At 36.0% G+C, this 17,374-nt stretch overlaps 1 protein-coding gene across 20 annotated transcripts in view; it reads left to right on the top strand.

The window, feature by feature from the left end:
* The window catches only part of STXBP5L (syntaxin binding protein 5L), a 183,463-nt gene that overhangs the window by 62,342 nt on the left and 103,747 nt on the right, over positions 1-17,374 (top strand). For all 20 annotated transcript variants that reach the window (XM_086884036.1, XM_086884037.1, XM_086884030.1 and 17 more), the window contains 2 exons: positions 6,785-6,866; positions 8,872-8,972. In XM_086884036.1, coding sequence (XP_086740162.1) covers positions 6,785-6,866; positions 8,872-8,972 — 183 coding nt within the window. The remainder of the gene's footprint in view (positions 1-6,784; positions 6,867-8,871; positions 8,973-17,374) is intronic.

Below are 17,374 nucleotides of genomic sequence, written 5' to 3'. Positions count from 1 at the left end.
TTTAAATGCACCTATGTGGTATTAGTTTAGTATGAAACCATTATAGATGGATGCATTTGTCATCAGTGACTGCACATGTGATAACCTGCGTCTGCCTGTGTGTGTTCTGGGTGTACAGACCCACATGGAGCAAATACTGTGTTAATTATTAATGCCTGAAGGCTGAGAAGGAAAGCAAATCAAAATGGCTGAGTTAAGGCTACCTGCTTGGTTTCTTTGGTAAGACAGAGTGTGTTAGACTACCATCTGCGCCCACTGCAAACAGATGGGCAGCAAATGGTATGATTTGCATAGTCCTCTTAAAAGGCAGTAAATTGAATCAAATGCTGTGGTGTTATAAATTTTTTTATCTATATCTCTGTAGGTTGTTGCTCAGGATCTTGGTTATGTTCAAGTAACTTTCTGGCTTTGGAACACACAGCCCTCTCATTTGTGTCTGTTTAGTTTTCCATAACCTCCAGTGTGCATTAGGGGAAGAGTATTATTCTGTCCCAGCATATTCTCTCTGTAGGTTTTTAGTGGACAGGTTTGCAAACAGGCATGTTCCTCCTGTTCCCATATTTGTCATGCTTTTGACTGAACTGGTGTCTGCACTGGTAAATGGCTCTGAAACATTGACCCCTGTGAATATAATTAATTATACTCTTCTCTCACTTCCATGGATTCCAGTTTTCATTCAGTGCTGCTTTTCTTGTTTTTATCTGTGTATGTCAGTGAGCTTGTAGAGGTTTATGACTGCCTGGGAAGAAAGAGGAAGCCCACTGTAAATGGAACCTTTTAATGTTGGTTTTTTTTACTACTGTATGAAGTATAACCCCAAAATACAAATCTTTCAGTATAGCTCACTGGCAATATGGAACTTTTATAGAATAATAGCTAAATTACTTATCTTCTGGAGGTGAATTTAGCACTAGGTAGTTTCTGTTAATCATTGTATGTCTGTGTATATATGCATTTGCAAAAGGAAATTTAAAATTATTGATACTCCACAAATGGAATGTGAAATTATTCACCTACATGTGAGCTAGATAATCTTGAAGGTCCCTTCCAACCCAAGCCATTCTATGATTCTATGATTTTGTGTTATTTGTGTAACATTGCTGGAGTCAGTACCTCTGAGTAACTGCTTTTCACAATGTGCTACTTCAAGGTTAGGGTTGATTGAGTTCAGTCACATGTTGACTATGTTTGTAATCTGTTTCTGGAACAGATAATTCTCAAAATTACAAAGACCTTGAAAGGCAGTCTTATTCAGAAGAAATTAAAATATGTAGCCCTATGAGTTTTGCTTATTCTCATGGTATCTGCAGATACTTTGGGAAATAAAATGGCTTCCAGTGTATAGAGTTATATGATTAAATACAAGCAATCTATAAGTTTTAACCTGGAAGAAATCAAAGGTTTTCTAAAAGCAAATTTTTCAGCCAGTAAAGATAATAATGAATATTTAACTGTTCCTGAGATTAACTCTTATATAATTCATATGTATAAACAGAGAAATCTATGTCAAGAAAAGTAAACAAGATGAAGGTAGACCAAAATCTCATGTTTATTGGTGTTAAAATGTTTGCATTTATGAAAGATTTCACATCCAGCATCCTAAGATAGCAGCCAAGTGCAGCAGTATTTCACCTTTTCATAGTGGAGAGAAAAAAAGAGACTATTTATTTAACCAGCTGAATGAACTCCAGACAGAATGAAGCTCATTGTAAAACCGAATCCTTCTATGCTCAAAACAAAACCCACAAAGATGTTGTTTAATGAAGCAGTGCCCAATGAATCTACAGCAAATGGGAGGCCATAAAGGTAGGAATATGTTGTGTGTCCTTTGTAAGGAATTCAGTGAGCTCAGCTACAAGCAGTTGTCAGAACGGAGCTTCGTAGCAAGCGCTTATTTTTTGGAGAGCAATGGAGAAGTCTCAAAAACCAAAAGCAGTATGATTTCCCAATTTGTTATTTTAATAAACATGTGGTACATCTATTAAAAAAACTATATTGAATATAAGAAATTACAAAATGCAATCTGTGTTTTTAGATTGTATTAAAGAAACTATTACTAAGATGATGTGTGGCTTTGATTTTGAGACTTGAAAGAAGTTGAGCACACATTCTAGACTATCCCCCTGAAACTAGAGCCTTCTGATTGTTTAGAACATTGTTTATTTTCTTTGTGATTTCTTTTTGATTGTTTAGAATATTGTTCATTTTCTCTGTTCATTTTTCTTTTTCTTTTTTTTAAAGAAGGGTGAGATGTCTCACTGAAAACTAAACCTTCTGATCTTGTTTTCATAGTTTTAGTTACTTTCCCAAGAATGCAACTATAAACATAAGTTGTTTATACATTCCTTCTAAGAAACGGTCTTTGATGGATGTTTTGCATGGCCAGTGTGACTGGGAAGGTGGTAAGTCAATTGTCCAATCCCTGGTCATTGTTGAGAATCTATAAATACTGGAGTCAGAAAATAAAGTTACTTCTTTTGCTGTCATACCACTGAGATGTGTTTGTGTGAATCATTCCATGTCCTTTAGTGATACTAGACTATGTTTGAAAACACATAGGAACTATTCAAAACTAAGAAAATTGGTGGTGACATGAAAGCAAAGGATCTCAAAGTATTTTGCTTTTATTTATGAAGAAGATGGATAAGATACAGCTTTCAAAGCAGGAAATTTCTGCTAATATGAAGGTATTTAATTTAGCATAAAAAGATGTAATGAGATGCAAAAGCTTGAAACTAAAGCTAAATGTATTGAGTGCACATGTAGTATGACATTCTTAATAGTGAGGATAACAAAGCACAGAAGCAATACACTTCAGAAATCAAAACATAGAATATCTCATGTAAAGAGAGAAAAAATCAGTTTGAACCCTAGTTTTTCACTTAGGACTTCGGCATTTATTTAGGACTGAGGGCTCTGGCATTTATTTCTACCAGAATATGCACTGTCCTTAGTAGACAGAAAATTAATGTATATGAGACTTGGAGAAACTCCATGAGGGAACTGTAAAAATATGTATTCCAGGAACTGAAAGTAGCTATGTTCAAAACTGCAAATCTAGGTGCTAAAGGTGCTGTTTCCATAATCGTTATCTTTTGACAAGATCCATCCTGTGACACGGGTACAGCTGACAAACCTTCTGGTTGGTTTACTTGGTTAGTGTTGTGGTTGAACTCTTTGATCATTGTAATACTTGATTATTTAGATAAATCTGTTGTTGCTTTTTAAACTGATAAATCAGTCAATTCAATGGAGTAAGTCTTCTGCAAGAAGAAGCCACCCTATATTCAAGTTATACCCTAAGTCAATGCTGCAGTTGGTTTATGTAATGGAGTAACACCAGCCCACAAGCATCTGCTCTTGAGGTGCTGTATAGTCCTACTCAAACATGTACCAGTCAGTACAGATCAGATGACAAGGACTCTGAGCAGCAATGCTGCTTTTGCAGCACCCCACAATTCCCAAATGTTTTAAAGGAGAGGCTGTAAATGGAGATTTCCCATTTCTGTGTGTATAACTATCATAAAATAGTAGATGTGAGACCATGGTTTCTGCTTAATAATTATAACACTTTGCTGTAATGTTCATTTGTGTACATAAATTGCTCTTAGTCATGGAAGAAGTTAGTTAAGTACTCAAAAAAAGTTAGAGCTGCTTATTTACATAGCTTGGTGTCATTTTCTTCTATGGAAGAGATTTGGTTATGAAAAAGGTGCCATATGTGATTTAGGAGTTTTTACTTGACGGGGGATATCTGCTAGCTGTCTTGGAAGGAGGTTCTTTATGACACCGTATCTTCACTTCCTTGCCCCTGCAAAGAGGAATGAATCAGACTGCAGTCCATGTTATTGCCAAAAGATTTCATCTCATGCTACTGAAGAGTCACTGTCTTGATGAAGGAAAACATGTCCTACCTCATCCCCTTCTGATCCTAAGAAGTTAAATACTTGCTGCAAGTGACACTGGTCTCAACTTCATGAGTCAATTCTGAAGTATCTGCACTTTTGGTTCTCAGTGAACACCAAAGACTTGCAAGTCTTTGGATTCCATTAGTACTAACCTCTGAGAAGAATGAGACACGTCAGATGTGTGTGTATCACATAGTGAAAATGAGTCATGGAAGAAAAAAGCTGTGGGGTACTGTGGAAAGTGGTCAAAGATCATGCTATGAAAAAATTTGGTCACTGTTACCTCTCATCATGAATGTAATCATTCACTGGCATCTTTTGATTTCCAGGACGTGAGGGTGTAAATTCTTGGTTACTAATGCATTATGCTGTCATGGAAGTCTGCATCTTGGAAGATGAATCCAAGTACTTAAAATTAGTCATCTTAGCAACCAATTTTTTCCCAAGTAATTATAAGCTTTGGAATATCAGGATGTTGAAACACTCAGTGAAAAGGTGTTGCATACAAGTGAATGAAGAGAAAAAAATCCTATTTCACTTTCACAGGTCTTAAAACCAGGATTAAATGTAGTTTTCAGAAAGAACACTTTTCTTTTAGAATGTTATTACTGTCATAGTTTTACTACTTGATGTACATAATTCTAATTCTACTTGTTTCACTCTATATCCCAAAAGACATCCTGACTTAGTTTTCATCCTCTTCCCTTTTATCTGTAAATTAGGATAATCTGGCATGGCTTTGAAGGCCCCTGGGAGATCCAACATACTGATAAGAGAGAAGATAGTGACTAGCTTTTATTCTTGAAACCCATGGTGTCTACTTTGCAGTATTTATATGTATTGGTCCCACTTTTAATATCCTCAGAGATACTCCATTCTCCCTGATAGCAGAGTCATGATTTAATGAAAAAAAAGTAAAAAGAATAAAGTCAATCCAAAGCCTGAGCTGTAGGTATTTCTTCTGCTGTATATCCTGTTGTAATACACTGCTGTGAAAAGATTTGATGAGGTAAGGTTGTACTTCTCCATGCTTGGCAGCAAAACACAGAATTTGCAGAAGATGGGCTCAAGTGCCAAGAACATGTGCCAAGTCATCATATCTCTTCAGCTCCTTCTACTGGAGGGACCTCACTGCAGCTCCCAGAATGTTTGAAAACCACCAGCAGTCAGTGCTAATGCTGCTATTTAAGCATCAGTTCTCACTTCAGGGCAACTGGCCAGAATGAAGCAGACAGCACAATTTCTCTCTTATTTTAGTAATTTGTGAGTACTTTAGTAATTTGTATTTCAGGGTGAACACTGATGCATATAAATGTGAATTTTTGGAGAGTGCTTTGTTTGTTTGGGATATGCTGAGTGAAGTCATTTACTTAGTTAGGATATTTCCTAGAAAACCGACTTAGCGTGATACTGATGCTGAAGGGTGACAGATGCTTAAGTTTTCACTAAGGACAATCATTAAGTGGTGCCATGTATTTGTACTGAGTATTCAACTCAGGTTAAAAGGAAAGAACTTACCTGTTAAAAGTTCCAGTTAGCCTGAAATCCCAGGTGGGTTGGTTACTTGCTTGATTGGTTTTGGTACTTTTTCTCACGTCACAAGAAGTGGTTGTTAAATGTTAAAAAAAAAAAGAGTGCCACAGAACAGTCATTCAGAATTGACCAGAGGATTACCATCAACTCTTAGAAAGTGCCTTGGATTACAATAGATCTTTATTGTCTATTTTGAATAGGTTGTTTAAAAGATTCAGGTTTTTTATTATTTTGTCAGTTATTATTGTATCCATGACTACAGTTTGGGAACAAGCAGCAAATGGAGTTACTTCTTTTGCCCTCCCTTGCTGTTCTGGAATGTAGTTACAGTGTTTTATACACAACTTTTCATCTCCATCTTACAAATAGAGAAATGAAGGCTCAGGTAAGAAAAAAAAACTTTCTTCCATTAAGGTTATCCAACAGACCAGTTGACAAAATCAAGAGTAGAGTTCAGGTCTCTCAAGGTCACTGGTACCCATTAAAGCTGCTTGTTTAACAATTGAAAGAGCAATTGCTTCATACTTGGAACTTCTAAACCTCAAATTTGCTAATTAATGGATTATACTTTCTGGAGGCCAATATTAGAATGGTTTACTGTACATCTTTCTCCTGTGAAAGGGGAAGTAAAGATTCTGACATTTACCTGCAGCTAAAATAAGTGGACTTCTTTTGGTCGGGATCTTGCAATATGCTAATATGATTATATATTACAAGTAGATGAAGCTCTATGTTGTAAAATATTATTTCCAATAACAATCCTGATATTTTGAATATGTGGTGTTTTCATATGGTTGCTAATAATATATTTCATATTTCTCCTTTTGTTTTACTTTTGATCTTCAGTAATTTTCTAGAAAAACAGTTTCTTGCTGGAGTCTCTGACTCAGATGGGAATGACCATCATCCTCTAAGTTAGGGAGATGACAATTTAGCATGCACAGAAAAAGACATGAAGACAATGGATAAAGAGCTACATTCATTATATGGCTAGTCTTGATAAGTTCCAAAATCTGTTACATTCATGTGTTATATAAACCAATAATATATAAAAATAAATTAAAGATGCATCTGCTGAATTTGTGTGTTAATTCATGTACTTTGTTTCACAGGAAAAAAAAATGGGCAAGAACAGAACACTCACAGTTGCATGTTTCAGGCTGCTGATATTGGTACTTTAATTAGAATAGTGGAATGTCAGCATGAATTCTTTTGTTTTACAGAAAGCAAGAAGAATTGAGGTTAATTAAAGGTTAATTAGAGTTTAATTGGTAGTTCTTTCTTTCCCTCTTTACTTCTGGTGATAACAGTAATGTTAGAATCCTTGACTTTGATGGCAACAGATTGGGCAGGCCTGGTGTTGATTGCTACTGCCAACATGAAAGTGGTGCTGCAGTTCTGCAGCTCCAGTTCTTAATCAATGAGGTAAGAACATATTTACTCAGATTCTTCTGTATACATTTAGTTGCATAAGTCAATTCATGTTGTTGTAATTGAGTGATATAAGTTCTCCCACTGACAAATTGTGCCAAGAAGTAAGTGGTGTACATCCAGAGGACATTCAACATACAGCCTTTTAGAAGAATATTTATGGTACTGCACTCAGGGGAAAACATTGCTTTCCTATACATCAGTTTAAAATACCTAACAAAAGGCAGTCAATACATGAATGTGTGTAAAATGATGTAAAACCCATTAAGTTACTAAATATGCTGCACAGTCTTGGTTCAAATAGAAATTAATAAATGAGCTAAATCTTTCTATCAAAATATATTGATGATTATTGGCTGAAAACTCAATATTTGAGGATATGCTATTACATGAAGCAATGCAAAGTAATTGCAGGGATTGTTAATCAAGCCATCATGCTTAGTCTTTCTAAATGATTTGTCAAAATCAAATTTAGAGAACATGAAGAAACAGTACCACCAGATTATAGCTTGCTCTGTGCAGAAGGTTGTGAAGATGGGAATAGGCAAGAAGACTTTCTGGTGAATACAAATCAGAGGGGACTTTTTTTTAAGACCTTAGAAGTTGGCCAAATCTTAGTTCAGTTTTGATTAATTTTCTCCCATGACATAAGAAAACACTTTTGACAGTTTCAAGTCCTCTTTGTAAATGGGAAGATCTTAGAACTTCTCAGGGGAAGAGTTTTAGTTTTATGAGTTTTTTAAACCTGAAAAATATTTATTTTTTTCCTACACCTAATTGGAAAAAGTAACTGAACCACAGACACTGAGGAGGGAGGACGGAAGCTTTAGAAACAGAATGGTGAAATTCTTAAGAGGAATGCAGGGATGAGAACAGGAAGGACAAAGTTTGAATCAATATCCTTTCTTTTCATGGATGCAAACCCCCTAATACATGGGATTAATTTGGTTGCTGTGGTGGACAGTCTTTCTGACTCTTTGGGAGATGAGAATTAAAGCATGGATTACACTGTATTAGAGAAGTCTCACCCCTGTAAATTTCATTTGCATAGGTCAGTGTTGCAAAGAACATTTGCTAGGATTAGAGAAGATTGTCAGTCAGTCATAGATAGTAGGAACTAATCTTTCCAGTTACATCTTTGCCCTTCCTCAGTATAAAGCATTGCCTTGTGTTTGGGCAATCTGTTCCTCTCTGCAATGGTATTACACAAGGGTAGATCTGTGCCCTAGATCTGAGGTGTAAGTGTACTAAACCACTGCAGGAGTAGTAGGGAGCTTCCCCTGCAGGTAATTCTCACATGTCATCAGTGTTCTGTGGTGAGGAGAAATGAAGTCAAAAGCAGGTAGAAGTTGACTCCAAGCTTCTCAGTCACTTAAAGGCCTGGGTTTTGAAAGATGACCATTTTTGGGACACCACAAGCAGAACCAGAGTATTTCTGATCTGTGCTAAAGACTCTGTCCTTCTGTCTACATCTCTTAGTTCTTCCTACGTCCTGTCCTCTTGCTACCTGTCCCTGCTTTCTTATCTGCACCCTCTTTTCACAGTTCCAGTTTTGAATTTTCATCTTACCTTGATATGACTACTAAGTTGTGCTTGGCACTGTCATGTGTGTGCCCATGCATGACCAATCCCTTTATCCTTCAGTTACATCTTGTACACTCACTTTTTTCAGTAAGGTTTTTCCATTTTGTTAATCTTTCTGTGTATGTGGAAAGTCTTGAGAGTTGGCTTGTGTAATCTTGGTACAAAGTTTTAATTTGAGTTTTAAATGGATGGAGTTTTAATTTAACTTTGTCTGATCTTGTACTAATTTAATGTTTACATTAACAGATCGATTCAATTGTGTATTATTTATGGTAGAGTATTTTTGTTCTAGAAGAAAGGAATGATTTTTCATAAACTCGGTTTTACAGGTAGATCTTTAGCAGTGAGGATCATATAAGAATAAGACAGAATCTGCAGAAAAATAATGTGTTGCTTTATTTTGTGTCTGCTCTAGGGTGCTTTGGTCAGTGCGTGTGCAGATGATGCCCTTCATTTGTGGAACCTCCGACAGAAACGACCGGCTATTCTACATTCCCTGAAATTTAACAGAGAAAGGTAAGATTATATGACACAAAATAAAGATCTCATTACAAACATAACACTTCCTGGATTTCTTATCATACATTTTGCCTTTCTACAGGTGGATATAGATTTGCCTTGAATATTTTTCTTTCAAGTTTGTTTCTATGGAGCAAAAACTTCACTGTCTTTTTCTGCAGCTTTCTTGGAACTAGAAAAATTTGGTCTTCTTTTTGCCAAAATGTTTTTCATTTTACTTCTATTTTCATGAACTGCTGTGAACAGTAATTTGTTTTTTTCTTCAAACTGGACACAAGCACTCACTTTTGACTGAACTGTTGTTCAGTAATAGAGTACTTCAGCTGGCTGTATGAGGGTAATAATTATTTTCTTTACCTTGAAATATTTTTGTTTTTGTAAAATACTGGAAGGTTAGCAGAAATAGGTTGTGAATTTGGGAAACTCTGTTAAGTGTCCAATGAATCAGAGTGTTTTTCTAAATTTTACTTTAACAGTACCTAATTGTAGAAATCCTTACTGAAGATAGATTAAATGAGTGGTTGTAATTTTCAAACTCCAACAGGAGCTGAGTGCTTCAATCTGTATTTAGTCATCCAAGTAAAACCTGATAAGATGTTAGGGAACTTCAGTGCCGCACGTCTATTAATAGTGAGAAAAAGTTCCAAGTTTCTATTAAGGAATTAGGGCAGTAGTTAGGAGACCAAGATTCAGTGCATAAATGCAGCAGTTGTTTTTAACTGGAAGTTTAACTTGTATTTTCATTCTCTTAGTATGTGCATTCAGTGTTTAAGGTGCAGCAGCTTTTTTTGATATTTATATATTTCCTTGTGCGTGGGGAAAGATCTCAGTCCTTCACCAGAGCTGTGAACAGATTCATCAAATCTTTAGCTGCAGAAATTTTGAAAATTATTATGGAAATATATTTTTCTTTGTTGTTTATTATCCAGATACAAATCATATTTGCACTAAAATATCACTGAGGTGCGTGATTTGTAGTGGGAAGTACTGTGTAATAATTTAGGAAATACACAGCCTGATTCCAATGAGTTTATAACCTATAACAAAAGTGTATTAAGTGGTTTGGGACTGCATGAGGGAAGAGAAAAATGAAAACTTATGTGTGCATTTTTAGCTGCTTCTGGACAGAAAGTTGTCATTTTACTTATGGCAAAATGTTTGAATCTTGCTTTTCTCATCAGGTAGGTGCATTATTCACAATGTGTCATTGCTAAACATAAATATCATAGCAGTTATTCCAGTACATCTTGGTCGAGCTCTCCCAGCTAGCAATCTGACACACAACCTAACCAATCCCTGCTTGTAAGAATGCAGCCTCTGATCATCTCTGCCTTCTCTTCAGGGATATTAACCTGTTATCTTGGTCATTAATTTGTCAGCATTTCTTGCTAAGAGAAAGTCACGCACATTTGTGCTTTGCTAAGAGCAAAACATTTATCATCACACTTGCCTAATTTTCTCTTTCGTCTGACACCCTAAAATATAGGGCAAAATATTTGCAAGCAAGTTATTTAGAATACTGGAAAACTTTGCTTAAAACTAGATTTTCTCTAATGACATTTTTGAACTGAGGTACAAGTAGGATCTGAGAATTAAAGTTATTTGTAACTAATGCAGAGCTAACTATACTGCCTTTTATCAAAATCCAGCAAGTTGTGAGCAAAAAAAAATACTATTCTTTTATGTGTATTGTGTGTAACTGGTTCAATGCTGCCATTTAAATAATTTTATTAGCACATCAAAGGCTATGAGGCAAATATCCTGCAATGTAATATTATCGAAGAAGTAAGTCCAGTTTTAAATTAAAACACAGTTTTACATAAATATGAAGAAATAACATTGCAGGCAGTTCATTTCTTCTCAGGGTTCTCTAGCACTGCCCTAAGCTTCTGATTATTTTTTTTTATTATTCAAGCACTTGGCTTCAGAATGAAATTTCTTCATTTTTACTATATTTTCTTTTTACTTTAATCCACATAAATTTATTTTAAATCATTTAGCTTTCAATTTTCTAAGCTCAATTACACATTTAGTATGTAAAATTCAACATAAGCCTCTGGGCAAGTAGCAAAAAAAAGTAAGGCTAAAGCTCTAATTAACCCTCTCAGTTTGGAATGTTTATATGCCTACAGTGCTAAGTCTAAAAGAGAACTTTCATTTTTTCTGAATACATTTTTGGTGTTAAGAGAACCAAAGCTCTAAATTATGTGATGGTCAGAGAATAGTGAATGAATAATGGTTGCCTTAGCTGTATGAAATCTATGACAAAATGGATGTAAGGGGAACTTGAGAAGCTGATAAAGTGATAAGATCAAAATTGATTTTCTTAAAGAAATTCAAAGATCTGGCTTCCAAAAAGTAATGTTTTCCTCACTGTGGGAATAGTTAAAAATACTTTATTTTCATCCTCCCCTCTCCTCTTGCAGGGGTGGGGTTAAGCGAAGGCAAGATTCATATTGAATAGAGATTCTTTTGTCTTAAGTTTGTGAACCAGTGAACAAGCTGATTTTAAAATGTTTCTTAAATGGGGAGAAATGCCTGTTGACAGAATATAGGTTTAAAATATTGATGCATGTCTTACAAAAATAGTAAGGTATTGAAAGATGCCATATAGGGAAGTGTTTAGAAAGTCAGAGGCTAGTTCTTCTAAGATTATTTCTAATATAACTTAATTTTAGATTTAGGTAGCTTTCACAGAGACAAACACATAATTTTTCAAATGCATTTTATCTATGAAAATGGAACATCTGAATCCTTCCAATTTTTCTATTTGCATGTGTCTCTTCAGGATTTAAAAAAAAAATTGTTTTATTTATCCAGTATGTTTGTCTCCTTGTTACACTGGTTTAGTTGATTTTTTTTTTTAACAAATGGCAGGTTTACCTCATAAAGTAATGCAATATAATGTACTTATCTGCTTGTGATGATGATGATTTTATTATTTAAAATGCTTGTTTATCTGACTTTGATTAATTAACTTTCTTGTAGAATCAGTTTATTTTGAGTTTTTGTGGTATTTGGTGCATGAACTATAGAGCAGGTAGTTTCTGTTAGACAGATGAATGTTACTTAAATCTTCGCCTATTACTCACAATGCAGCAGTCATCATGCAGTTGAACTATTTAATTTGAAATTTTCTTCTGCTTCTTGACATTTAAGATTTCAGGATAATGGACTAAGATCTGCTCTTTAGCAGGGTTTCTGCATAGGTTTCTGCAATTACTAGAGTCAGGTTTCCCCAGGTGCATGCGTACATATATCCCCTCTTTCCCTCCCACAAAAGTAAAAAATGTTTGTTCTTTTCTTTGGATGTTAGTAAAAACATAGTTGTAAAGAGGAAAGAACACTTCAATGCAGTAGTCTATGAATATGTAAGATTCAGTATTAAGACACTGAATGGTTTATGAATAATTATTCACTAACAAAGTGCACCTTTATAGCCATTAAATCAAAGTTTGCAGCCTCTCCAGATTTAGTTTTTTCTTCTTCTGACCTACTGTTAAACTAATGATGATGCAACACTAGCAATAATAATTTATCATTCACTGTTCCTTTACTAAATGTCTCTTTGGAGCAAGTTTAGAAGGAACACTAAAGAGATTTAATGGCAGACAGATATTTTCTGTTGTATGGTGTAATGCTCTGGACTTTTTTGAACTTAAGCAAATTATACGTTCTTGCCAAAAAGTATATATTTGTTTTATATGAAGTAATCATCTTAGATTCCTATTACTATAATTGGAATGTAATACAATACACTAAGAACTTTCAAGAAAATACAAATGTAAGCAATGTGTTTCAGTGCTTGGCTCCATACCAAGAGCTGTAATGATAAGACAGTTACTCAAAGACACGTTTGACAGTAGCATATGGTTCATAATATATGATTTATGGTTTCTTTTACAAATAGCACAGACAGGTAAAACATTTTAAACTCTGTAAATATTCTATAAGAATTACCTCAATATTTTTGAAGGTCAAAACTGGGGACACCTTCCATATGTTAGTACCTCTTTTTCCTTCCTTGATGTCATAGGAGATGCCAGATTGACCTTCAGTAGGCATTTTAGGCAAAAGAAATAACTGAGCTACTGGAACTAGACACCATCTCTATCTGCTGCAAAGATCATTTGGATTAAGCAAAACCACTGGGAACTATTATAGGTCTTCATTATTTTAAATATAATCAGAGCAGACTTCAGCAAGTACAGCTTTAAATATACAACAGCTTTATAGATTCCCTTTTAATATAAGTGCAGCTGGGGTAGGAAAAGGATTGCAGTGTGAAATCCAGGTCCTATAAGCCAGCAGGCACTCATTTCACTTATTAACACAGTTCATCTCCTGTCATTCCAAAGCCGAGCTGTTTCAGTTGTGTTGACTGACACAGGGAAGAGCCCTCCTTTCTTCTTTTAGCCATTGCTGACTGGTGTGTGACAAATGAGCCAACAGTGCTGCAGCCGCTTACCCAGTGACTTACAGCAGCACACAATGAGCACAGTGTGACAGTGTTGGGTCTTTAAATCCATCTGCATGCACTCTGCACCAATGCCATGACAATGCCACAAGTGCCCTTGTGAGGGGAATCACCAGGTGACACAATTACTGTACAACTGGCTTTGAGACTCCTAACACTTTCTTCAGTGTTAAGGGTATGCTGGAACAGAGCAAGAGGAGCCTTTTAAGTTGGTGACTTTTAGAGCAGTCCTGTTAACTGTAACTCACTATTAATTAGAAATTTGACTCCTACAGTTGAGTTCTTGCAGTATTTGAACAAGAAGATTGAGAGCATTACTCCAAATGTTTGGAAACAAATTAAAACTAACCAAACCCAAACCAAAAATATGGATGTTTTTGAATAAAGTAACTTTTCTTAAGTCTATATTCTTTCCTGACAGTAGCTGAATCTTATTTTATTTCCCTTACTGTATGTTTGCAGAATTTTGTGTCCTATTTTAAGAGCATTCTCTCTTTTGCAGATAAACCTCATCAGAAGCTATTGAGTGAATACTGGTGACTGGCTGTGCAGTCGCAGCACTACCTGTGTCTGTTCATTTGTATTAAGGAACTTGAGGCTTAGTTAAAGTAGATTCGCTGTCTCACTTCCTGTTCAAGGAACTGGATTCTTGTGATAGCTTCCCTGCTAATAAATGAATCTCCTGGTTAATAGTGTATAGCTGCAAACTCTGTTTATGCACTTGCAATTTAATCAGAGCTCTTTCATCAAGCAAGGTTCATAAGCTCATCCTGGGAAGTGTCATGCAGCCTAGCTGAAATGAAGACTGTCTTGGTTATAAAAAGAAATCAAGCTAAAGTATTGTGGGGTTTCTTTGTCTTCAGCACAGGTTAGCTAAACAATCAACAAAGAGCAAAAATGCAAAACACAGATTTGCCCATTGATACCAAGAATCAACTGATTTGTTAGATTTGTAAGACTTTGCAATCTACTGAAATAGAATGAAAATTCATATTATCCTTAAAATTTTCTTTTTGGTAGACATGTGAGCCTTCTAGTGGAGTGGAGCTGAAGGGACCTTCTGAGTCTGGTTCCCTCAGTTGCACCAGAGAACTCATATACCTTCCTTTCTTAAACAAACAAGCTGATGATGTTTTGCATTAAGGTTTGCTGGTCCCTTATGATCCCACTAAGAAAGGCACTCAAGGCCCTGTAAGTTAGCATCCAAAGTGCAATTTATTAGAACTAGCACTACAAAGAACAGCAGAAAAGCACAGGGAATCTTGCAACCCTGTGGATGCTGAGAGCCCTGAGTTGGGCATCATCACACAGGCCTTCAGTCAGCAGGTAACCTGTCCATAGAAAGCATCACCCCATTTTGGTCATCCAAGTTATCATAGGATTCTCTTTTAAGGAGACAGCTGTATGCATTATTCCTGTTATCAAACAGAGAGGTCATTAACAGTGAAACTTCCTTCTGCACTGTTGGTGCAACCACCAAGTGGGAGCTGCCTGCAGGCTTGTCAGTGACAACAAGCTGGCTGTGTTTATCCAGCTTCCAAGGGTACATGCAGCTCCACACAGCCTGGAGACCGTGCTGCACATGCGGCCCCTGGCACCTGCTTGGTGTCGTGTGTGGAACACCACACTCCTCCACATGCAACAGTGCCCCACCCAGGCCCTTACACTGTTATATAACTGCTCAAGCTGAAATCCACTCTTTGCTTTTCAGGAAAATTGTTCCATATCAGCTTTAGTCTTCTGATGGAAATAAACCTTCCAGCTTCAAGACTGAACATATTTTTATGGCTTTAATTCCCATTTGATATGATACTCTGCTATCCACGTTGTCATGCATTTTAAATATTTCGCCTTTCCTTTGCAGATAAACAGCTCATTCATACACATTCACAACCTGGGTTTTTGATTTGTGGGGTTTTTTTCACTATTTTGTCTTCATTACCTTTTCTTTTCTTTGGGCCTTTTTCCTCATATCCGTTCTCTCTGAGCTGATGATTCATCAAGGAAACACATTCTAGATAGGGTCCCATCTGTGCTGTGGCCCTTGACAGTACCATTTTAATTTGTAATCTCTGCAGGAATATGTTTACTGATGCATGCAAAAATGGCATCTTCCTTTTATGTGGCTTCATCTTACCAGTGGTTGTGGTCTTGCTGTGATTGACTAATACACCCATTACATGTCTTCCCTGATGTATATCTAGCTGGCAGGGAATGTGCTGCTTTTTAGGGCGAGCCTTTAATAGTGGAAGCAAAGCAAGACAAGTAAAATTGAAATTATCTTTTTCCATCACTTCTGTATCACAAAATCTAACCCTAAAGTGCAAGTTCTTTGAAGTTTGAGGCTGTGCCCTTGGATTTTATATTTAATTCCATTTCTTGTACTTTACTCATGCAGATTTTCCTTCCTCTGTAATATTGTGTCCCTAAAAGGTTTCATTAGTATTAGTACCAAGATCACTTGTGAAATTACAACAGCTTTAAAACTAATTCTTGAGAATCTCTCAAATATTCAATAAAAAATTTCCTTTGTCACTGAAACCAAGTGTAAAATACACATTAAAAATAGAATTTTATAGTGATGTTTTTAGTAAGTGCTGTATTGAGCATATTGACATATGATGTGTTTCCTATAATTGGGATATTCTGGAATAGCCTACCTGTGGTCAACCTACCGTCCATATTTTACTATAACTATCAAAGTTTTTCCTTTTGAAGGACAAAACATTTTGAAGGACTCCAAACCTTGGTTAGTTGTAGTTTTACATCAGAGATAACAACGTGGCTTTATTTTATCAGGTTTAGTTTTTTTATGCTTACCATCTTCAGTGGGATTTGTAATGCAATCTGAGAGTTGGTGCCACTGCAGAAAAAGTGCTGCAACAGCTTAAGATGGCTATTCTAAAGCCAGTTTGGTTTCTTTATGCTTAAATTACATGTTACTCTAAAGTAAGATCACAGACGTCCTGGTCATACTTTTCATTCTAGAATATTAGAAGGATCTCTGTTTATATCCAGATCCAAACTTGAATTTAAGAATCTCTGTTCTTTCTAAATGGTGGCTTTTACAGTCTTTCCCTAAAGTAATTTTTAGTCCATCAGGATTCTGCCAGTATTATAATTGTCAGTTTCACTTCAATTTAAAAAGTCCTCAAATGCATTATTCCACAGTATCTGCTTTTATAGATGTTTGTTAAGCAAGTTCTCTGACGGCAAAAATGCCTAATATGTTGCATCTGAGTTACTCTTAGAGCTAGCAGCTGTCTTTGATAGTAGAAGGGCAACAAAGATGACTTAGAGCCAATCACTTAACATGTGCACACATGAAACCATCATGGCCCATAGAGCTGCTGGAGAAAAATGTGTAGCTGGCACAATTACCTGAGAACTTAACAACAGGACAGGGCCCTCTGACCTGACAAATCCCACTTTTCCAATCTGCATCTTTCCTTGGGTCTTTCCAGCTGTAGTTCCTTGTATTATTTCTCCGAGAAAAAAAACCCATCTCTTCAAAATTCCATTTTGAAAAACATCTTCGTGAAGTTTTGGTTTTCCATCAGTAGGGAAGAAAAACATGTCCTGGTTTATTTAAATTTTGTGTCACCTGGCCACATGTGATTGTTTGCCTGGTATTCTTCCTTCTGGAGAATATACCTTAGCAAGACACATAACATTGGCTATATGCTGTCAAACCTTACATCATATGCTGAGCAGTGTGCTGGTGGTTTCTAATGCTTTGTAAAAAATAAAGCGTGTTTGTCAGTAGATTTCTGCTTTTTTAAGAAAACACAGGGTAACGTTATGTTGTTTTCACATAGCAGCTGTGTTGCCAAATTGCTCTGAGGCCAGGTTTGGAGAGCAAAATTTAAAATATATACTCACAGCTATGCATTGAACAACTGTTTCATAGTGTCAGTCATAA

The sequence above is a fragment of the Cyanistes caeruleus genome, chromosome 3, assembly GCF_971803275.1.
Source record: "Cyanistes caeruleus chromosome 3, bCyaCae1.hap1.1, whole genome shotgun sequence".
NCBI classification, from domain to species: Eukaryota; Metazoa; Chordata; class Aves; order Passeriformes; family Paridae; genus Cyanistes; species Cyanistes caeruleus.
Note: the sequence above shows the minus strand (reverse complement) of the source record. Positions and strands in the feature narration are given on the sequence as shown.